General features: G+C 48.7%; 1 protein-coding gene across 4 annotated transcripts in view; it reads right to left on the bottom strand.

Moving 5' to 3' along the window:
- WHRN (whirlin) overlaps window positions 1–20,200 on the bottom strand; it is a 95,592-nt gene extending 75,392 nt beyond the window's left edge. For all 4 annotated transcript variants that reach the window (XM_087419220.1, XM_087419221.1, XM_004423362.3 and 1 more), the window contains exon 1: window positions 18,806–20,200. In XM_087419220.1, coding sequence (XP_087275346.1) covers window positions 18,806–19,423 — 618 coding nt within the window. In that variant the 5' untranslated portion in view covers window positions 19,424–20,200. The remainder of the gene's footprint in view (window positions 1–18,805) is intronic.
- Between the last annotated feature and the right edge of the window lie 3,457 nt (window positions 20,201–23,657).

Here is a 23,657-nt window from a genome sequence, read left to right as displayed (position 1 = left end):
ATCTAGGGCGAGACCACTGCAAGCAGAGGGGTCATGAGAGTGCTACGCGCCCATGCTTGTTACCACGTGTTTACTGGTGAAATTCGACCCAGGGGCTTGCCTGCATTCCACCACGCCAGATCAGAGAGAAACCTCGATCTGACCCGGCAGACGGCATGGCTAAGACACCATCCATCACCAGATGACTATGCAGGCAGGAGGTTATGATTACGGAAATGCAAATTACATGTGTATGTCTTCAAACTTAATAACTTGCTACTTGGATTAAAGCTCTCAGGAGGCACATTTGCCTCCCTCAGCTCTTCAGAAACCCCAAAATCACGAGGCGACATGATTCGCTACTCAGCAGAGGACTGAGAAACAGACTGGAGAGGGCCATCGTGTAGGGGGACTAGGGGACGTGTGTTAACACGACAGACGTGCGTATGTTGCTGTGTCAAAGACATGCACCAAAGTGCAAGCACAGAGAGGACCACAAGGCCGCCAGACGACCAGACTACTGTCCCCAGGGGCGTGTACAAAAGCAGTGTTCCGGAAAAGTCTCGAGTAAGGACACATAATGGTGAGTCATCCAGCTTATTTCAGGGCACAGACGTGGAGGGACAAGGTTTTCTCTTCTCAAGAACAGTGAGGCTGAGCCTCAGGAAGGGGAGCTGGTCTGAGACCCAGGTTCAGGTGAGTGATCGGAAAGAGAGGAAAAGACGATGTAAGCCTGCTCTTCCTGCCCCCAGCTTGTCTAGCTGGGGCTTTGGGTCCAGACACACTGGGCATCAATCCTGCCTCTGCTGTTGACTTGCTGTGTGACAGAGAGCAAATTACCTAACCTCTCTGTGCCTGTTCTGTGTTTAAAATGCAAGTGTTGTAAGGATTAAGATAATATAAACTGCCTGTACAGTACCTAGCACACAGTAGGTACTAAATGCACTTGAATTCCCTTCCCGGGCCTACCAGCTCCTTCTCCCAAACACAAGCCTCAGAAATTCTCTAAACCTCTAATCCACATGGACACAAATACATGAGCAACTCTAGCCTCTCCCTCCCAGCTTTCCTCCTCTTCAGAAACGTCCTTCTTTCCTTTAATCTACACTTCCTCAGATCTGCCCCACTTTGGACATTCAGCCCCTCTCCCACCACCTCCAGGAAGCCTTCCTGGATTGTGACGGACTCTGTCTCCAAGAGCACCCAGCACACGTCTATGTTTCTGTTGCCCTCTATACTGTAGGCTCTGCATCACCTTCATACATCCTGTCTCTAAGACTCCAAGACAAGTTCCGTGAGTTGTCTCATCCACTCCTTTACTCATTCATTCGTTCATTCGTTCATTCATTCAATAAGATATTTACCGAGCTTTCTCTATGCCAGGCCACCCCCAGGAGCCTGTTTGGATGTGGCTACACAAACAGTAGTGCACTAGACTAGGGCTCAGGCAGACCCAGGGTACCATCCATGCTCCTCCTCACTCACGTGAGCACACACACCTCACACACGCACGGAATTTGGAGAGAGAGCAGAAGAGGTGTGGTTAAGAGCCACAGCCCTGGAGCCCGGCTGCAGGGACCCCACCCCAGCTCCGCCACCTGCCAGCGGCAACCCTGGGCAAGTCACTTAACCAGTCTGCGTCCCAGTTTCCCAGGCATAAGACAGGATAATAGTGGAATTATCTCACAGGGCAGCCGTGAGGATTCAATTAGTTGATATACACCAAGTGTTTGGTCCTGGAACACAGGTAAGAGTTGCAAAAGGGTTAGGCATTATTATCACAGAGAACCTAGAATGCAAGTCTCAACTCACCATCCATGTAACCACGGCCACATTTTGGGGTCTGCCCTTCCTGACTTCTTCTGTGCATTTTACAAACACGTGGACGTACACATACGTAACTACTATTGTCTGATGTTTACATAAACTGACTCATACTTAACATTTTCACCACCATGTTTTTTTTTGTTTTAATTAATTAATTTTTTTGTGAGGAAGGTCAGCCCTGAGCTAACATCCATGCCAATCCTCCTCTTTTTGCTGAGGAAGACCGGCTCTGAGCTAACATCTATTGCCAATCCTCCTCCTTTTTTTTTCCCCCCCTTTTTCTCCCCAAAGCCCCAGTAGATAGTTGTATGTCATAGTTGCACATCCTTCTAGTTGCTGTATGTGGGACGCGGCCTCAGCATGGCCGGAGAAGCGGTGCATTGGTGCGCGCCTGGGATCCAAACCCGGGCAGCCAGCAGTGGAGCGCGTGCACTTAACCGCTAAGCCATGGGCCGGCCCACCATCTTTTTTTTTTTTTTCCAGCTAAAAAATGTATTTTGAGCCTCCTTCCTCACCAGTTGAATGACATTAAGCTCTTTTCTTTCCACAACACATCCCAGTCCCCAGCAGAGACACACTGACATTAAATTCCCACTCCCCTATTGCTGGACGTTGAGGTTGCTTCTGATGTTTTTGCCAGCACTAACAATGCCGTGATGAACATACTTTTGCATGCATCCTGGAGCGCATGTGCAGCTAATTCTCTAGACTAGAGAAAAGTGGAATTCCTGAGGCAGCTGGCAGTGCCTCTTTTTTCATAAACACTCATGTTTCTTTGGGAGGGTGTCCCTCCCAGTTGTAGTCCTCATAACCACCTGCAGGGGGCAGCACTGTGGCATCCGGGCTTATGGAAGGCCTGAATTCCCCCAACCGCAGGGGCTGTGGATGGGACTGGCTGGGGGCTTTCCAAGGGTCTTTCCCCAAAGCTGTGCTTCCTCTGGTGCAGGATCCACCCTCCTTCATGCTTTCTTCTGCAGGCTCTAGAAATTTCCCAGTTTAGGCAAATGTTAGCTCTATTGTCCAACTCCATCTGGGGGCCAAAGTATTGCAAAGCACCAAAATAAAAAGGTGTCTTATGGGGTCGGCCCCGTGGCTTAGCGGTTAAGTGCGCACGCTCCGCTACTGGCGGCCCGGGCTCAGATCCCGGGCGCGCACCAAGGCACCGCTTCTCCAGCCATGCTGAGGCCACGTCCCACATACAGCAACTAGAAGGATGTGCAACTATGACATACAACTATCTACTGGGGCTTTGGGGAGAAAACGGAGGAGGATTGGCAATAGATGTTAGCTCAGAGCCGGTCTTCCTCAGCAAAAAGGGGAGGATTAGCATGGATGTTAGCTCAGGGCTGATCTTCCTCACACACACACACAAAAAAATAAAGTGTCTTAGGTTGAAGACCCCCAAGAGTTTTTCCGTGGAAGGTATACTTGCTAGAAAGCCATTCCCAAACAAAGTCCCACCTCTTCCTAGCTGTGAGACTTTAGACAAGTTACTTAAGCCCTTGGGACCTCAGCCTTCTCACCTGTTGAATGAGGCTACCAATGCCCACCCTTATGGAGTTGTCGTGTGGACAAAATGAGGACCGGTAAGATAACAGACACAGAGCATCTTCCACCGGGGGTGGCGCATGGCAGGTGCCCAGCAAATGGTGGTTAATATTATTGGTAACAGCAAATTACAGTGATGACCACATGTTCGATTCTTCCCATTGATGAGAAAAGAGACTCTGGGTGGTGAAGCGTCTCATGCACGGTCACAACCAGGGTAAAAGGCAGGGCCTGGAGTTGAATCTTGGACTTTCCACACTCGTGCCTCTCTCACCAGCAGTCCAAGGGGGTTCAGGTAACACAAGGCCAACCCTACATCTTGACCTCACAAGATGGACAAGGAGAGGGTGTGAAGAGGGGACGTGGGGCTTACAGGCTGTAAACAAGTGAGACCCCCGGGCTCTTGAACCCTGAGCTGGTGCCAGGTGCTGCCACGTGGGCTGGAAAGACCCTCCCCTTCAGCCCACTTTGAAGGAGGACAAAAACTGGCAATGCGGACTCTCTGCCCCAGCGGCAGATTTTTAATGTCATGAGAAAGTGATGGTCTAATTAGCACTCAATCTTCAGCGTTCCTTCCCTCGGCACCACGTTTTCATCTGTGTTAATTACCTCTTACAGGGACCACTAACTGCAACAGCTTCCCAGCCTCTTCTCCCAGCCTCCAAAATCAGTCTCTGCAGGGCGGCCAGAGCATTCTTTTACACTGCAAGTGGACCCTGCCCCTTCCCCGTCCCAAACGCTCCCATGGCTTCTGATGTAAAATGCAAACTCCTGGCAGTGCGTCTGAGGCCTGTGTGGCTGGCCTCCTGCCTGCCTAGACTCATCTCCTGCCTCTGCCACCCGGCTTTTTTACAGTATCAAGCGCTCCAAGCTATTTGCACGTGCTGCTCCCTGTCCCTGAAAGTATATATCTCAACAAACACACTTATACAATGATTATATTTTATCTGCATCTTTCTGAATAGACAGAAAAGGCAGGGAATTCTTCTGGTTTGGTTGCAGGTTTATCAACAAATACGAAAGACAGGAGATGGTGGATGATTTCACATAAAATGAGAGACAACGAAGAAATGCAAGGATGTCTTCCTCTTGAAATTGACCACCAATGAGGAATTTTACCTGAGCTACCAATGAGTTCTCTCGTAGAATCTAAATAATATATTAATTTCCCTTTTTGCCTTGGTTGCTAGGAAGCTCAGAATTCCATTTAAATATGAAATACTGCTCCTAGGAAAGGTAACACAAACACACGCTTTCCAATATGGTTTCTGATTTCTCTGCCTTTTTCATGATGTGCTTTTTAGGTTAAGTCACTCAGTTATCTTTGAAGTAGAAAGGAATATTCATTATAGACATATCAATAAATAAGTAAATGGGATATGTGAGTTTAAAGAAGGTGTTAAATCAGACCAAGCACATAGGAGGTGCTCAATAAAATAATTGCCAAGTGCTCAATAAAATAATCTCAAGGATGAGCTACCTTCTCCATGGAGGTGGAGGCAGAGATGTTTTCCACAGAGGCTTGGGCAATAAGTCTGTTTTCTCATCTTACCTCTCTCCCTCCACTCCCCAGAAATACTTTGCCGCTGCTAACTTTGGTCTAAGAATGCATGTCATTTATGAGCATTCCCTTAAACAAAAGTCCAAAATTTGTTAGTCTAGATTCTTCTGGGATGTTGACATAAGTGGGCAGTGGTGTGTTAAGAATCCACTATATCTCAAAGAAGGGTGGCTTCACTGTGGTGTCCCTGACATCTGTGAGCCCGTCACGGGGCCAGGATCTGGGGCAAAGCTGTGCCACGACACGGCCCATCTGCTCTGGCTCTTTGCGGCCACCTCACCTCCTCGGGCTGCTGCATCCCGGGGAAAATCGACTGGCCTGCAGAGCAGCTGTGAGAGCCCATCCAAGACCCCCTCCCTGAAAGGCAGCTCAACACAAGGATCGTGAAACAACACGACAACCTATGCGCGAAGCACAAAAGAACGAAGCAGATGATGGAAACATTGAGGAAACGTGTGTGCACAGAGATCAAGACCAGGAAGACGGCAGAGAAATGATGGCACGTTATGAGGGTGGGAATCTTGTATCTTCTTTTCAGTTTTCTTTAATGCGTTTAAATTAGCCTTTAATTTGGGCCTTACCAAGTAGATTTTTTAAAAATCGAGTGCATTCCCTCCACATCCTCTTCTCTTTATGAGTCTGACCTTCTCCAAAGGCTCAGTGTGAAGACACAGACAGAAACCTTTGCTCCGGTGCGGGAATGCCGGGATCCCAGAGGTTGGAACAAAGTCTTGACATTTTAAAGCCTCTGCTCTCCAATGTCTTTGTTCCTAAATGTCTCAGTGAGTTAAGGCCGCGCGAAAAGGAAAGACACGAATCATCGAAGAGAGGAAGAAAATGTTGTCCTTGGGGACAATGCTATGAGAAATTTGCAAGATAGTGACAGAGTACCATCCCTTTGCAAAACAACTCTGAAGATGAGGACAGAGCAGATTCCAGAAAGATATTGATTCCCTTTTAATGCAATTCTTCAATTATCCACTAAGCCTGGCTTTTAGCCTCTTATAACTTAAGTAAATTGCTTTACAAATGTTCTTTTAAATTTTGTCTCTTTCTTATTTTCTTTTTTCCTTTAAGGAAGAACTAACAGGTTCTAGGAGTCATAAATATAATCACTCAAGATGGGCCTCGATGGGTTTGCAATGGAGCGTTTGTTGTCTAGAATCAATGTCCATAGACATCCATCCATTGGGAAAATGTTCTTCTATCAGTATCATTGTCTTGGTCCACGAGTGGATACGTGGATGGGGTGTGTTCTCTTCCCGGACTCTTTACACTCCTGTCCCTCATCATTCTCTGTGCGTTCTCTGTTAACAAAGGGATGGGCTTCTGATTTAATTCACCCTCCCACTGAAGAGTCCAAATCAAGGTGGATGAATCAACCGTCTTCTAACAACCTACTGAGTAAATACCATAAACAGAAAGACTGATAGATTGGATGACATGGAAACGTAAGACTCTCGTGATTAAATGGGCATTGGACATCAATAAGTTACACACCAAAAATAAATATGTTATATATATTATATACATTATGATATATATGTATATAACATACAAGCCAGCCCTGGTGGTCTAGTGGTTAAGATTCAGCGCTCTCACCACCACGGCCCAGGTTCATTTCCTAGTCAGGGAACCACACCACCCGTCTATCGGTTGTCATACTGTGGTGGCTGCGCGTTGCTGTGATGCTGAAGCTATGCCACCAGTATTTCAAATACCAGCAGGGTCACCATGGTGGACAGATTTCAGTGGAGCTTGCAGACTAGGACAGACTAGGAAGAAGGACCTGGCCACCCACTTTCAAAAAATTGGCCAGGAAAACCCTACGAATAGCAGCAGAGCATTGTCTCATACAGCGCCGGAAGGTGAGAGGATGGCGCAGAAAGACCGAGCAGGGTTCCGCTCTGCTGTCCACAGGGGCGCTAGGAGTCGGAATCGACTCGATGGCACTAATAAAAATATAATACACCATATTGTACATGATACATTATGTACATTATGTACATATATACAGCTATACAAACAATACACAGGCAAAGGAGTTCAACTTCACTTTTTAAATTATGTAAAATTAAAATAGGATACTTTTTGTCTATCAGATTGGCAAAAATGGAAAAGAAATATACATCCAGTGTCAGCAAGCCTGGGAAAAATGAGGTATCTGATACTAATGTTGGTAAGAGGCGCTTTAAAAAAACCAAACATTTCCCCAAGAGCAATTTGGCAACAGTTACGGCAGCCTTAAAAATTTGCCTATCCCCTGGGCCAATGCCACCTCTAGAAAGACAGCCCAAGGAATTATTAGAGATGTACTTAAAGATTAACGGGCAAGGATGTTTAAAGCAGCAATATGGATAATGTTAAAAAAACAAACTGTCCAACAAGAAGAAACTAGTTAAATCAATCATGTACCTCTTGGCTATGATATATTATGCAATTGCTAAAAATCGTGTTCTGGAAACATTTATCAGGGTGGGAAAATATTCCTGATATATTGTTTGGTGAAAGAGGCAGGCTCCGTAACTATGTACAGAATGGCAGTTTTGTAGGAAAGTCCTAGTACTAGGGACACAGGGGGACCAGACAGACAGGAATCAAATTGTCAGTGGTGATTATGTCTGGGTGGAGGGAATTAGCATTGATTTTTGGTGTTCTGCCTTTGTGTTTTCCTGGGGTTTCTAAGCTTTCTAAATTGAACCCCTATCTCTTAGGTCATTAAAACACACACACACACATTTTATTTTAAAAGCCCAGGCAGACTCCTTGACTCCTCATGTTTCCTACAAACCAAACAAAATGGCCCCTTATTTGTCAGGTCTGTGATGGGGTCGACAATCACCAGCCTTTTACACGAGACCCAGGAGACCTGGTTCCCATCCTGCCCAACCGGCAGACAGTGTAGACAGATTCAGAGACGCCACCATTCAATGAGATGATTTCATAAGTTATGGGTTTATCCTAATGGGGGTAGAATTGAAGTCACAGCTAATAATCTATTGAGGGAATTGCCACAGACAATGCACAAAAATGCATGGCAAGTGAGATAAGAGAGAGGGAAAAGAAAAAGGCAAAGAGATCCCAGTGCCTCCTCTGTAGCTAACGTCTAGTCAATAAAATGCATAGAGCTTGCCCGGGAGAGGGCAGGGTTGCTGGGTTGTCTGGTTCCTTGTGGGCTTTCTCATCAAGTGGCTGCAAAGCCCTTACCATAAGAAAAAAAATCAGGGAAGAAACGTACATGTACTGAACCCCGGCTCCGGCCAGCACCGTGCTGGGCTGTACACCCCACTTCTCTGTTGGAAGCAGTCAAGTGCAGTAGCAATGGGCACACTTTTTTGGGGCAGGAAGACATGGGTTCAAATCCCGGTCCTGCCACCTCCCACCTGTGTGCAGGTGGCTGGTCCCTTCCTCTTCTTGACGCTCAGTTTCCTCTCCCCCGGGGGCTGTGGTGAAGAGTTGGTGGGGGGACTCGCATGAAGCTGTAGCTGAGCTCCTGGCTCACAGAGAAGACCCTTCATGGCGGCCACACTTATCAGCGTGCTTGGTATCATCAGCTTGTAAGCATCTTGTGTGTTATGTATTTTATACCAAGAAGAGCGATGTCTGGTAGGAAAACACACCCCATCACAGTGGTCTGAACATAGTAGGCAATCCTTCAATGTTCTGATTCACAGATGGGCCCAGGGCTTTAACACATCACCTGCGTGGCCATCAGCATCCCCATTTCAGAGATGAGGAAATGGAATCAAGAAGTAACTTGTCTGCCATTTGACTATGATTCCCATCACGATTTTATTGAAGAGGAATCTGAGAATCAGAGAGGTTAAGAAGCTTGTTCAAGGCCACACAGGTTCAAAGTGGCAGATCTGGGCTTTGAACCCAGAGCATCTGGGATGTCGCCTCTCTCTGGTGTTGAAGTGACAACCCATTCCCTCAGCTTAACAAAATCTGGGTTTAAATCCTGGTTCTCCCACTTTCCATCTTTGTGACAACAGTCAAGTGACAAACTCTTTGCAATTTTGCAAAATCAAGTGATAAAAGTGGTACTTCCCTAAAACCCAATAGGGCTGTCGCGAGGTTTAAATGAGTTTATACACAGAAAGTACGAGAATGGTGTCTGGCTCAGTGTGAGTCCTAAGTACAAAGGTTATTAGAGTCCACAGAGCAATACAAGAAAACACCAGGAAATATATCATCTGTGTCATGACAGAAGTGAGGCCGGCCACTATGCTGAGGATGCTGAGGGGAAGAAGAGGTTTCCTGCAGATGGGGTAGCCGCCGGGGGCAGGCAGGTCTGCTGGGAGGATGCACTGGGCTGGGGGTACCAGCAGGTACAGAGAAACGCAGCCTTGTTTCAGAGGAGGGTGTGTTGCTTGTCTGGCCAAGTGTGGACTGCGCTTGGGGAACAGCCAGAGAAAAGGACTGTCTGTGGGTAAAAGGGATCAGATCATGGGCGGCCCGAATGTGCAAGGCTCCAGGCAGGGCACGGCTTGATTAGATGCAAATTTAGAAAGTTCCTCCCGCCTCTAGGATGTTGAACGGTGGGAGAACCAGCAAGAAGAGAGACAGACAGTAAGGAGGCCGCTGTGGTTCACAGTGGTGATGGTGGGGCGGGGATGTGTGGTCTGAGACGTTCTGGAGAGAGCTCAGGCCTGGACAAGCCCCAACGGGGAGACCGTGGAGAAGAGGAGCAGGTCAAGGTTACTAACCTGGGAAATGTCCACCACTTGAGGGTGAGAGGGGAGGTGCCATCAGAGGGCGAGAGATGAGCCAGGGCAAGTAAAGATTGTTCCTAATACCAGAGGAGAGCTGAAAATATAAATAAAAAAATAAAGACACGAAAAGAGGCACAGATCCTGTTCACAGACAACATGGCTGGAAGTTGGGTGAAGATACAGACCTCTGAGGGAAGAGAGGCAGGAATCTGAGGGCGGTCTGAACATCCTGACCTTCCCAGTAGACTTAAAATCTCAAGATCGGAAGGACTCTTGGAGTGGGAGGAGGGTTCAAGCGAGTTGGGGGGAATCTGGGAAAGGTTTGGGGCCCCCAAGGAGAAAGAGGAAGGAGGAAGAAGGAGAGAGATGAAGGAAAGGATAAAGCCCATGCTGGGTCCAGACGCACCAAAGGATACCACACCCTCCACCCGGGGCCAGGAGGATGGAAATGGCCAAACCCTTCCCCAGGAACTTCTGAGTGAAGCTTCGCTCCCTGCGTGGGAGTGATTTCTGATAGCTGGAGCACTTTTCTTTTCTTAATCAGAAAACTCTTAATGAAGCCTAGCACACCATTTCAGATGGGGTTCAAATAAATTACAGGTTTTTTTTTTTTAATTGTAGATGCCCATGTTGTCCAACCACCACGTTCACCTGCATTAATTGCCTTAATGGGTTCTGGAAACAGCCACCTCCTCTCCTTTCTCATCAGGGCCCCTGGGGAGCCCATCAGGGAAGGATGCTGGGGAACAAGTTTGGGGATGCAGCCTATGCGAGGGACAAGGCTGTCACACGCTGGCCTCCAGGCCACGCGTCTGTCTTGCCTCCCCACATTATTAAGGGAGGTCACGACACACAATTCCATCCTACCCCTGGGCTTGATGACTGCTGTAAACAAAAACGCAGATGCCGAGATCCAGAGAGGAGCAATTACATTTTTAAAGAAACTCTGACTACACGGGAATATTGAGTCCACTTAGTAAATGACTCTGCAATTCAAACAGCTACGACGGATCACGAGGGCCCCGGGTCCCGGAATTTTCTTCCAATGGCACTTTTTTTTTTTTTAAACTAAGCAGGCAAAACGGAAGACTTTCAAAGCCAAGTGAATACAGTCCATAACATTTTTCATTACAATGCTTGCAGTGGGACCTCCGCGGCTGTATTTTTCAAACTTCTGATGTGTCACGGCGACAATGACCAGTTTGTGAGGCCTGTGAGCCGGCTTCAAGGGTGGGGGAGTCTGAGTCACAGAGAGGCCAAGGGAACTGCTCAACGTCACAGCCAAGGACACTGTCAGATGAACCCAGGTCCATCTCCAAAAGCCATCTCTAACCTCTCGGGCGCAGACCTCCCTTCCCTAGATTTTCCAATATCTCAGCCGACCTTGCATGTCTGGAGTCGTGCTCCAAAACAGCCAAGGATGGGGGTCAAGTCTTTACGTGGATCAGTGTTGGGGTGGGGGTGCGACTCCTAGAGGCAGGCAGTGCTTCCCTGACCTCAGGGTGGTTATCACCTACCTGGGGGGCCTATTAATTCTCAGACAAGCTGCCTACTTCTAAGGCCCCAACACCTGCATATTTGGAAACACCCTTTTTGCTGTCACTTGACTACGTTCTTCCCTGTAACCTGCAGCTTTAGACTCCGGTAAAGAGGACACCTTGGGACTCGTCCACGGGAGGCTGACATATTTGCTTTGCATTCAAAGTGGATGCTGATATTCCGAAAACTCAGGTAGAGGGGAAAAATAACTAGGAAACTGGCTGCCAGCTGAAGCACAACACAGCCAATTCAGTAGAAGGAACACCAATTCTCAAAGGAGGAAGGAGGCAAAGGGGCTGGGACTGGAAAGGACGGAAAAATAAACCCACTTAGGCATTCTTGGTGGAGAATCAAGCAGCTTTTAAACATACGTGGGGTCAGCAGGAGCTCTGCCTTCACCCAAAAGGCTGGGGCTTCCTGAGAGCTGAACAGGGTGGTGGTTGCTTTTTGAACAAAAAGCCAGAAGATATATCTCCCCCCAGATTGGTTCATTGATTGCTTCACGATGCATAAATGATTCTACTTCGGAATCACAGATAGAGTCAGGCTTTGGAAATAACTCACTTCTGGGAATGTGGTTTTTCTTTTTTTTTTTTTTTTTAAATTTTTTGTTTATTGCAGTAACATTGGTTTGGGAATGTGGTTTTTAAAATGAAGAGCCAAGTGACAAATGAAATAACCAGAGGGGTCTTGTAGGGCAGAGATGGGCTGCAGAGGAAGGGGAAAGCTGTTGCCCACCTAGGCACAGACCACATTTTTTTAAAAGACCTTGCACTAAAGCATTAGTAAAGGGTTTCCTTTTTACCAGATGTTTTGGCACCTATTAAGTTATTGGATCCCCAGAGCCTCCTGGGAAGCAGGCGGGGGGAGGTGGCTCTGCCCATTTCACAGTTCCGAAGACTGAGGTTCAGAGATGTCACGTGATGTGCCCACAGCCACATAGCCGGCTTCGTGGTAAAGCACGCACTAGAGCCTATGGCGCTCCTCGATGTTTCTATCCAGCGCCCACAACGCTGCAACACAGGGACTGTCTTCAGACACCGTGCTCGGGAACCAAGGAATCCCGAGCTCACCAGCACCACAATGGGAGCAAGATCGTTCCACTCATTTGGCAAATAGTTGCATTCATTAAAGTACCTACTATGTGCCAGGCACTGAGGAGGCGCTGGGGTATGTGAGTGAGCTATGCAGATCAGATCTCAGTTCTCCAGGCTTACTCACAGTGGGGAAGGGAGACGATAAACATAGCGAAACATCCTTCTAGTAGTGACAAGTGTGTCCAAGGAAATTAAAGCAGAGTAAAGGGATAGAGGAGTGGGGTTGGGTGGGGTGGGGTGAGGGGTGCTGCTCTGAAGAGGGTGGCAGGGATGTTGATATCACAGCACTTAAAACACCTGGTGACCTGTGGCCATGGGTGGGTCCACATCCCTCCCATGGCTCCAGGAGGGCAGGGCCATGTACCGTTCATCTCTGACCTCCAAGTTCCAGCCACAGGCCTGAGTGTGGTTAGTGCTGCTCAGAGCGTGTCTGGACAAACGGCTCTGCCCAATGATGGGCTGGGCTAAAACACGCCACTTTCCTTTGACGCGTGGGCATCAGACTCCCCACTTAGTAAAATTAAGCCTTTGGATGGTTCTTAAAAGGCCCCCAAATGTCAGGCACAAAATGTGACATCCACCTGCCTTCCAGCAGGGGCTGGCGACACAACCCTAGCGCTGGGGTCCAATGGGGAGGTAAGGCAGAAGGCCCACGTAGTTCCTAATCCCAATAATGTCGCTGGCTAGTCAATTGCGCCTCCCTGAGCATGACTTTCCTGGCCTCCCCGCCTCCCCTGGGAAGGAGTAAGCACCTGAAACACAGTAGGCACCCCCTATCATCAGCCTCCTCTCTTCCCAACAGTGCTCCAGGAAGGCACAGTTCATACACACGTGCCCTGGCCCCCTGGCGCCGCCTCCTGCCGCTGACGCCATGGACGCACGGGAAATGAATGGAAAGTCTGATTCCTGCTCTTTGCACCCTTTCCACCTGCCGTGCTATAAACGTAGAATGGAAACAACTGCAGCACAGGAATCTTTAAAAAGCAGCCCGCACCCTGGGGCGCAATTAGAAGTCTGTGTGAGCTCAGCGTTCACAACCGATTCTCGCTTGGGGGGTTCGAAAAAAATAGGAAGGAAAAGAATCCGTCTTGATAGATTTGTATTTCAGCCTCCAGCCACCTCCAATCATTAAATGCCATGCCTTCTCATTTATTCTCTGGTCCTTGCTGGGCACTGGTCTGGGGTCTCTGAGCAGTGGAGACCACACGCTGCCCTTCCAGGTCATCAAAGAACCTTGCTGGGAAGCCTGTTGGATCCTAATCCCCCACAGACGCCTGCTTCAGTACAAAGCCCCTTGCAGGGCGGAGGGGGGATTACGACTCGGAGGAGATGCGCACGTGCTCTGAGCATGAGCAGAGGGGCACCTAAGGGGCTGTGTGCACTCGACAGGTGTGTACCGGCTATGTGCCGCGTGGCTGGAGGCAGGCGGAGGTGGGAAGCAACAGCACGCGCAAAATCCAATTGGTCGGGGGTCAAAGGTTCATACTTATCTTCGCAGCTCCATCCAAATGATGAATCTCTGGCAGGTAATAAACAACGCCGGGATTGTCGGAAGAGGGAGGTGGCAGGAACACGAGAAGGTAGCGAGGGGGTGATTCTATATCTCTTTCATGTCCAGCTTAAAGTCAGGAGGCAAAAATCTTCTACAAACATATCAATTCATGAAAAATAAAGGCATTCTCTTCCAGCCTACAAAATGCTTAGATTAGAACAGTAAACAACCAGTTGAAAGGATTTTGTCCTACATAGGCATTATAATTTTCTAAAACCTTGAGCCAAATAAATATACAAGACTAAATTAAAGAAATGGACCCTCTCAATGTACCTCCATCAGACTCTGGATCCAACAAGCAAACATCTATTCAATAACAGGGTTATTAACAGGGAGCTTTCAAGACGTCCTTACTAGGCGCCATAGGACCCAGACTGAGTGCAGGGACAGAGGAAAGTCTGTGCATACCCATGAGCACATTCTCGCGGTTTCCAAATCGGAATGCAGAAATGACACCAGCGGGAGAAGCTGCTGTTTAAGACACAAAATCGGAAGCCGTAATAATTTGTAATGGCTTCAGTTACCACGTACAATGGGAAAATGACAAATGTGTCGCTTAGAACGTGCCAGACCAAATACAATGACTTATATATTAATACGAACAGATTCTTCCTGGCTTATTATGCAAAGGAAGGGAGGGTGTGACCACTTGAATTAAATAAAAGGGCCGGCCACTGTTTTTAACTTCTGGAATGTTTCAAATTCTAATATGTTCTTAGATGGACCCAGGGGGATGCTGAGACTGGAATGACCCTGCTTAATTTTTATCGAGATGCAACATACACATACACACGCACATCCCAGCAGCACCTGGATGCCCTGTGTTCTGCTACCCGCAGACTTCAGGACTCAGAACACAATTGAGTGAGGCAGGTTGATTTTGAGTGTTCCCAGGTTGTTGCTGTGCACACAATCCTATTGTCATTTTCTCATTTACTCTGGAATGGCACCAGGGTTGGTGTTCTTGGGTTGAGGGATGGCAGTCAAGTTCTCATCAGTACAATGTGTAACCCATCAATTTCTTGATCCAGTAGGAGGCTACACAGAGCGCCAAGATTCTTGTCTCCCAATCCTTAGCCAACTTTCCTCACTCTGCTTTAAATGAAAGCAACTCCAAAAGAACAAGAAAACATCTGATTAGACATTCTAAATGCCTTCTGTGTAGCACATTCTGAGCAAATCGCAGACTGAGCTGGCAGGGGTCTTGGGCAGCCCCTGGTCCCTCCACACTACGACACAGAGAGGGTCAGTGACAGGTCCAAGGTCACACAGCAAGCATGATGCAGAGCCCAATGCGGCATCCCTGATCTGTGCACTCCTTGGCCAATTTATCAAGCATTTTTGTCTGCAAATCTTTGAAAGGTCTACTCTTTTATTATTATTAGTTTGGCTCCTGTTCCCTCCAGATAGATTTTTCAAAAATCAAACGTTTCAACATAATTGCAAATAGTAAATGGCTTGCCATATCTGGACCTGTCTCTGCTGATTTAGCAAATAGGCTTCAGGAGAGAGACAGAGCCCCACCTGATCGGAGCACAGAGGATAAAATCCTCGCTGAACTGCTCTGGGCAACAGGGGATACTTGACTCTCCAGAGAGACAAGCGGAGAAAACTTCATATGTTCAATCTCCTCTCTTCACGGGGAAGAGGTGACCCTCTCTGATTCATAAACTCTTATGTACTTGATTCCTAAAATTTAATTTTCTTTTTATTATACACACACCCACATACACACACTCTTAATCTCTCCTTTGGGAAGCTCAGAGGATCTTTTCCCCCTCTTTCTACCTGCAGAAGAAAAATAAAGATTTTAAGATTGAAAACACATCTCCTTAATAGCCAAAACATGGAAACAACCTAAGTGTCTGCTGACAGACGAATGGAGAAAGTAAATGTGGCATATACATATACATAATGGAATATTATTCAGCCATAGAAAGAAGGAAATCCTGCCATTTGTGACAACTTGGATGAACCCGGAGGACATTATACTAAGTGAAATAAGTCAGACACAGAAAGACAAATACTGTATGATCCCACTTATATGTGGAATTTTAAAAAGTCAAACTCACAGAAGCAGAGAGTAGAATGGTCGTTGCCAAGGGCTGGGAGATGGGGGAAATGGGGAGATATTGGTCAAAGGGTACAAATTCTAAGATGAGTAAGTTCTAGGGATCTAATGCACAGCATGGTGACTATAGTTAATAATTCTGTATTGTATACTTGAAATTCGCTAAGAGAATTACATCTTAAGTGTTCTCACCACAAAAATAAGACAACTATGTAAGGTGATGGATATGTTAATTAGCTTGATTATGGTAATCATTTTACAACGCATAGGTATATCAAATCCTCACATAGTACACCTTAAATATATACAATTTTTATTTGTCAGTTATGCCTCAAGAAAGCTGGAAGGAGGAAGCAATAAATAAATAGACAAATACATAAAATAAAATTGAAGAAGAAATAAAAAGAAAACACGTCTTGTACTAAACGCAACGTGATATCCTGGAGCAGAAGAAGGGCATTAGCAGAAAAATTGGTGGCATGTGAATAAAGTCTGAAGTTCAGTTAATAGGAATGCACCTTTATCATAAAATCCCTGACACGGTGCCCTGCTGCACGGTAGCTGATAGAGAGGGAGCGGGAGTGGAGAAATCCCGGTTAAAGGCAGTCTGTACCTAGTAGAGGAGCCAGCGCCCTTTTGGCTTCCAGTTAAGGACTTAACTCCCTTAATTTTGTGGAAATGTGTCAACGGCTCCAGGTGCTCTTCTAAACCATCCCTGAAACTGTCTGCCCTTCCTGCGACCCGGAGGCGCTCGCTGCGGAGGCCACAGAGATGAGGTCCCGCCTCCTCCGTTTTAAATTCCACCCATGGAAAGTCTGTCCCCTTCTCCCCCTGGAGTTAAGGTGAAACAAAGCCGCACTCATTTTGCCTGTTGCTTCTGAAAGGTCCAAAGGGGTGTATTCTGGGCAGGTTATGTGTCTGGCGTTGGCCGGAGGAGGGACATCCCTGAGGGCAGGAGCTCACTGTGCCTTAGCAGACATCGCCTCGGTAGAAAAAGTGACAGTCAGGGACGAAGGGGCTGCTCAGCTCACACGAGCTCCCAGGCGGCCAGTTCTGCTCCATCAACCTCTCCTTCCTGCCAGGATTAGTTCTGGGGCCTCAAAACCTACGCCATGGAGAGTTTAGGATTTAGTCTGGAAGCACCAAGAGTCAATAAACAGCTGAGGCCTGGTGCTGCTCTGAGTCACAGAGTAACAGTAGGTGGTGTAGTTGAGGGAGGTTGGACAGGAGAGCAGAGCATCATTGACCGTGGGGGAGGGTCCAACTGGAACTCCCAGCCAAGCAGCTTCAGCCTTACAGGGGTGGCTGATCTGGGGTGCGAAGCGAGAGGACAGTCCGAGTTTTTATGCACAGGTTACTTAAGGCCTTCCATAAGTCTATCACCTTGTGATGATTAAGTTACCCAAGTCTTTTTAAATTGCCACTAAAATTGAATCCACGTTTATAAATGACCATTTGGAGCAAGGATCTTTAGAGTATAAATTTATCATCTGGGAACTCCAGACCTTTTAGGGTCAAAGGCTAATGGACTGTTTCTTTATATGGAAGATAAATGGAATGTCAGATAAAGGGAAAAGACTGATTCGGGGGGGAGACAGAGAGGAGGATGGGCGCATGGAAACCCACAAGGAGCTTTGTCTGCTGCACCCCCAAACAATATAAACGGATCAGCCTTTTTCCAGAGGCAGCAAAGAAGTTTCCAAAACCCTCAGGGGCCTCCCCAAGGGGCAGATGGGTTGGGAAGCAAATGAAGGAAGCCAAGGTCGGAGATGAGATGGTCACGTCCCAGGTGAACAGGCAGAAAGTGGGCTCAAGACGCACCTGACCACAGGTCACTGAACAGCACACAGGAAGGAGTCCTGGACCTCTGTCACCTGTTTTCCCAGCAGGAAGCAGGCTCTGGGCTGGAGTTCAAAACCCCTGCACTGAGAAGGACCCAGGGTGCAGGCAAGAGGTGGGGTGATGAGAAGTTGGGGCATAGGAGCATCTTCCCTGCAGAAGTAGAGGGTGTTACTATTCCCTTCCCCGAAACTCTTCACTTCCTGCACACGAAGGGGTGTGTGTGTGTGTGTGTGTGTGTGTGTACACCTGTAAAGGATCCTTGAAGCCACATGTAGACCAAACACTATCCATCTCATACTCCAACTGGTTTTCAACAGCCCTGGGCGAGAGACTAGCAAACACGCACATTCCTTTAAACAGCAGGATGAAATCTCTAGCAGCTTGTAGTCATGAGGTTCTTTTTCTCAATTACACAAAAATTACAACTACTCTCAAGGGGGTGGGGGATTTATTCTTGACATTCTGGTAAGGGCGTGATTTACAACAAGCTTAGGGACACCGATCTGGTCCAACTGCCCCATATTCCAAGTGGAGAACCAGACGTTCTGAGAGGGAAAGTGACTTGTCCCAGGACACACAGCCCGGTCCATAAACAGCAGGGTCAGGCCAGACCTCTGTGAACCACCAGAACAGCCTCCTTGGACCACTTTGTTGCTAATGAAACTTTCTTTCAGGGACAAAAGCCTACAGAAAATCAGACGGACAGCAGCAGAAGCGGAGGCCACCCACTGATTACTAACCATATGCCAAGTGCAGACCTTCTCTCTTTTAATGCTCATAAGAATCCACAGCCCTGTTCACACTTTGTGATCATACATCTGCCCCAGATTTGATAATGTCTGTCTGCCACACACTAGTCTTGATGCCCCATGAAGGCAGGGTCCATGTCTATTTTGCTCTTCACTATATTCCCAGTGCCTGGCAAAAACTAGATATTCCTATTTTAAAGAAACATTTTAATCCCTTGACCAGAAAGGTCAAGGGATTTGCCCAAGGACACACAGCACGGAGCTACTGCCACCATGAGGCGGTGCACCACTCTGCCGCATACTCGTCCCCAAACCAGAGCCCTACCTTGACGGCCTCAGCGTGGGTCACCCGGGCCAGGGATTTATCGTTGACACGCAGAATCTGGTCCCCGACTCGCAGCCCCTCCTTCTCGGCCAGAGAGCCTGGCTCCACCAGCGACACGTAGATGCCCACGCCGTGCTCCGAGCCCCCGCGAATGCTGAAGCCCAAGCCCTCGTGGGCCTTGGCGCGCCGCAGGCTCACCAGGCGCACCTCCCCGGGCCCCGCGCCGTCGGGGGCGCCCCAGGCGGCCTGCCTGTAGGGGGTGGTGGCGGGCAGGTAGAGGCCCTCGGCCGTGTACTGGTCGAAGAGCAGCTGGTCGGAGCGCGGGATGACCAGACGCAGCATGGGCAGCAGGCGCCGCTTGCCCGGGCTGTCCAGCAGCACGCGCAGGGTGCGCACCAGGTCGAAGACGTTGCGGCGCGCGTGGTACGCGTTCAGGCAGTGCGTGAACTGCTCCCGCTCCGCCTCGCTCAGCAGCGCCGTCAGCGCCTGGTGCAGCTGGCGCACGTTGGCAGACAGCAGCCGCAGCCCCGCGCCCCCGCCGCCGCCCGGCCCGGCCGCCGAGCCCAGCGAGCCGGTGGAGGACGAGCTCACCGACAGGCCGTCCAGCGGCGCGTTCATCTCCCCGCCGAGGCCCCGGCGGGCTCAGGGCGCGCGGTGGGGCAGCGGCCGCACTCGCCGTCCCCGGCGCGACAGCTGGATCCCGGGGAGCGCGGAGATCGCGGCTGGAGTCTGGGTTTGGGGGCGCAGGGGGTGGCGCGGAGCGGGGGCTGGATCCGGGGAGCGCGGAGATCGCGGCTCGAGTCTGGGTTTGGGGGGCGCGGAAACAGTGCCTGAATCCTGGGGGGATCGCGGAGACCGCTGCTGGAGTCCCGGGAGCGCGAAGATGGAGGAGGTCGCGAAACTGAAGTCCGTGGGGCGCAGAGACGGCGGCGGGAATCCGGGCAACGCGGAGACGGCGGCGAGGTCCCCGGGGGACAAGGAGTTGGCAGCTGGAGCCCGGAGGTCGCGGAGACTGCGGCTGGAGCCCGGGGGACGCAGAGACAGCAGCTACATTCTGGAGCGCACAGGGACGACGGGTGGCCGGAGTGGGGGGCGCAGCAAAGCTGACCGCCCCGTCACACCATGCCTGGGGCTCCCCCAGCAGGCCCGCCCGTTCCTCTCGGGCTGGGGGACCCCAAAGTCAGAAGTTGGGGTGGGGGCGCTCTAGTCCCAGAGCCCCCCGAATCGCAGCCGGTGGAGCCGCGCGGGCGTCCGGCGGGGGTTGCGGGGCATGTCCGGGGCAGCCCTGGGATGCAGCAGCCCGGGGCCCCCCGCGCCCCTGTGCCGCCCGGGCGCAGACGGAGCCGCGCGGCCGCGAGCCCAGACTTTGCGAACTGTTGAGCTGCCCGGGGCCGATCTTCCAGCGAGTTCCGACGCCGTCGCTGTCGCCAGCCCAGACTTGGCCCCGCCCCCGTGCCCCTCCCCCTCTCCCGCCCCCTCCCCCCGCGGGCTCTTCAGGAAATGACGTCCCGCATCGCGCCTGGCGGTTGCCTGGAGACAGGGTGAAACAGTCCAGCCCCGGGGAAGAGAGGGGTGAAAGTGGGGGTAGGGGTGGGAGGAGCCTTGGGGTCGCTGGGAGCCCCCCCCACTTCTCTAGCCACGCGGGGGGAAGGTTGAAAAATTTTGCTCTTCCGCGATCCAAGTGTGTGCATCAGGATCGCTTTGGAGCAATTAGGCAGCTAGGTAATTCGGAATGCGGGGGGCGGGAGGGAATCGCCAACTTTTTCCCTCTAAAATACTGAACGCTCCAGGCTCGGTTTTCTACCTGTTATTAACAGGTTGCGCTCCCCTCTTGCGCGCACGGACATGCAAGTTCAGGTGTTTGTGTGGACTATTGTTGGGCACCTAGTGTGTGCAAGAGAGAGATGCAAGTATATACCGGTGCCTTCGGGAGCCAACTCCTGTGCAGAGGTAGATCAGACTGGACGCCTGCCTGGTCTCCAGTAGGCGGGAAAGCCGTTTTCAGAAATATAAAGTGTACACAACACACACGCACACACAAATATGTGCATATAAAACTGGTGAAATCTGAATAAGGTGGGTGGATCGTATCAGTGTCAATGTCTTGGTTGTGATCTTGTCAACGTAGGGGGAAACTGGGTGAAGGGTATGTGGGGTGTCTATGTATTAACTCTTACAACTGCATGAGAACCTACAATTACCTCAAAATAAAACTTTCAAAAATATATACGAACTGGGTAAGGAAAAAAGTATTCTATGCCTTCCTATCCCAAGACAAAATGGGAGAATATTCCAAGGAGTGATCTAGCACCTCTCATCTCCCACCCCGCTCCCCCAAATACAATCTAAGCGAAAGCCCTGTGCTTTTATTCAAAGGGGCCTTTCTCAGGAGCCCGGTAGTGCCCCCCCCATACACACACCTCACATATATCCCTTCTAACCCGAATTGCCTCTCCTAGACTATTTTCATATAGAAATCTATATTTTCCCTAAAAATATTCTGGAATTGCCACTGCAGAACCATCTGACTTCTGTCTGGGGGAGGGAAAGATTGGATGTCACCTGAGGAGTAGGTTTGAGCTGGACCCAGAAAGATGGAGCATTCGCCTATTCATTCATTTATTTATCCATTTACTTATTTATTCACGCTTTACCCAACATTTTCCAAGCATCTGTTCTGTGCTGGGTCATGCGCTGGGTGCTGGAAACCCTGGTTAAAAAGACGAACTTTCTGACCCCAGGAGGTCACAGTTTAGCAGGGGAGAAAGACCACATTCATAAATAAAGTTAAAAACCAGTATGATAAGTGTTGTAATGGCTGAGAGATCCAGGTTTAGGGGAGGGGAAAATGGTAAGGACTTTATCCATCAAAGAGGTGACACCTGAATGAAGACCCCCTAGGGAGAATTGACTTGCTTTTCTGGACATGGGGGAACCATGAAAAGATTTTCAACTGTTAGCTTAGTGCATTCCCAAAACTGAGGCTAGGAATTGAAGCTCTATTTTCCCCCAAAAGCTTCAATTCTCTTCTTCACTTCCCTAAAACAGATTCAGGCTAAATTAATGCCCAGTGGATGTATTTGACAGGGTGTTTTAAATAACCAGTTAAGCTACCTTTGGACAACTATCTTACAGCTCAACATTTAGCAATTAATAATGTGTATCCTTCTTCCTGCTCTTAACTGCCTTTGAAGGCTTTGATGCAACTAGCCAAATATATTTCAGAAAAGAATCAATCTCCCTCACCCCCAAAAGATATTAATGGCGTACCTCAAAAATGCCACCAAGTAGGGCTTAATTGTATGCAGTTCAGGTTTTCTGAAAGTGTATTTCATGCTTAGCTTTCACTTAGTTTGTGTTCTAATTATAATTACTGTGATTGGCTTGATAAATGCCTCCCAGGAGCTGAGATCCCCATTCCCAACATTTTCTTGCTGTGCAAAGGATGTTTGCAAAAAGGTATTTAGCCTTAGGCAGCAGAAACTACGTGGCACATATGTGTTAGTAGAGAAAGAAACACTTTCTTCTGCAAACATCAGAGGCCATCTGGGATGCTGTGCTGTTTAATTTCATAGAGGCCGATTTGGGAGGGCAGACAAGTACTAGAACATGGAAAAAGCACTCACTGGGGTTTCTCCCATCCATCTTGCATAAACCCTTAGTGTCAGTTTGCACTGTGTACCCTCTGATGACAGACGGTGTGTAACTGTGCTCAAACCTCAAGAATCCTAATTCATGTCTGAAGATGTGTTTTTCGTCCAGAAATAAGCTCTCGGAAATCCAAGATGCCTGGGCTCCTGACAACTGCACTGCCCCCAGCCTTCAAGATCTGGAAGGAAACTCTGACTATAGGAGCAGAGCTGGCCTTGGGTGCACACTGCCCTCTTCAGAAGGAAAATATTATTCCCCTGTGTGTGCTGCCGGCTTCCCTTTGCTGTCTTCACCAAAGCCACTGTCCACAGTTCATTGTTGTTCCCCGACTGTGGCAAATCAATGCCCTTCTCCTATGGGTGTTCCTGGAAACTTGGACACATTGGATCAGTTGAAAAGACAGAGGGAACAAGAGGGAATTGTACTCAACTTAGAAGTGCTTTTGTGCTGAACTGGATTTTTGTTTGTTGTTTTTTCCTTATGTGTTTGTTTTAACCAAGAGACAACATATTGACTTGTTCTCTGAACATCAGGCAGAAAACCATTATTCTAGTCTCAGCAAGTCCCTTTACTAGTTGAGTGACCCATAGCAAACGGCTTCTCTTCTCATCTGTAATGGGGTTTCTAAACCTTCTCTGTCTCCCCAGAGGGCAGCTGCAAGCAACACAGACCATGCAGTAAATGAAAGCACACTGCAACTCATAGAGTGTCATAAAGTTGTTAATTATTTTCTCCTCTTTTTTATGGCGATCTTAAAAAGCCTTTTGTTATTTCATAGTCATTTGGAGCTTCTCCCCTCTGCTCTTATCCACTGGAATGTGTCCTCAGAAGGCAATAGAGATTAATTTAATTTGAGATGCATTTCCCAAGGGACATATAGGAAACTATAGCTAATATTTAATATTTAATAGCTAATATAAACACTTGTATTTTAACTCACTCAACCCCAGCCGCTCTGTAAAGAGAGATACCGTCATTAGTATCATCATCCTAGTAAAACAGATGGGACACTGAGCCATAGGGATGTAACTATCCCCAAGGTTACAGAGTAGTTGCTGGAAGAGTTGCGACTTGAACCCAGGTAGTCTGGCTCCCGAGTTCTTACTCAACCACTATGCTATGCAGCATTCCCAATGTTCGGCTCAAAGATGCTAAAAGGTTCCAGATGGAAATGGTGTGAAGACCACATTTTCTCCAAAGT

Source organism: Ceratotherium simum, chromosome 29 (assembly GCF_057802395.1).
Source record: "Ceratotherium simum simum isolate JZ-2026a chromosome 29, ASM5780239v1, whole genome shotgun sequence".
Classification (NCBI taxonomy): domain Eukaryota; kingdom Metazoa; phylum Chordata; class Mammalia; order Perissodactyla; family Rhinocerotidae; genus Ceratotherium; species Ceratotherium simum.
Note: the sequence above shows the minus strand (reverse complement) of the source record. Positions and strands in the feature narration are given on the sequence as shown.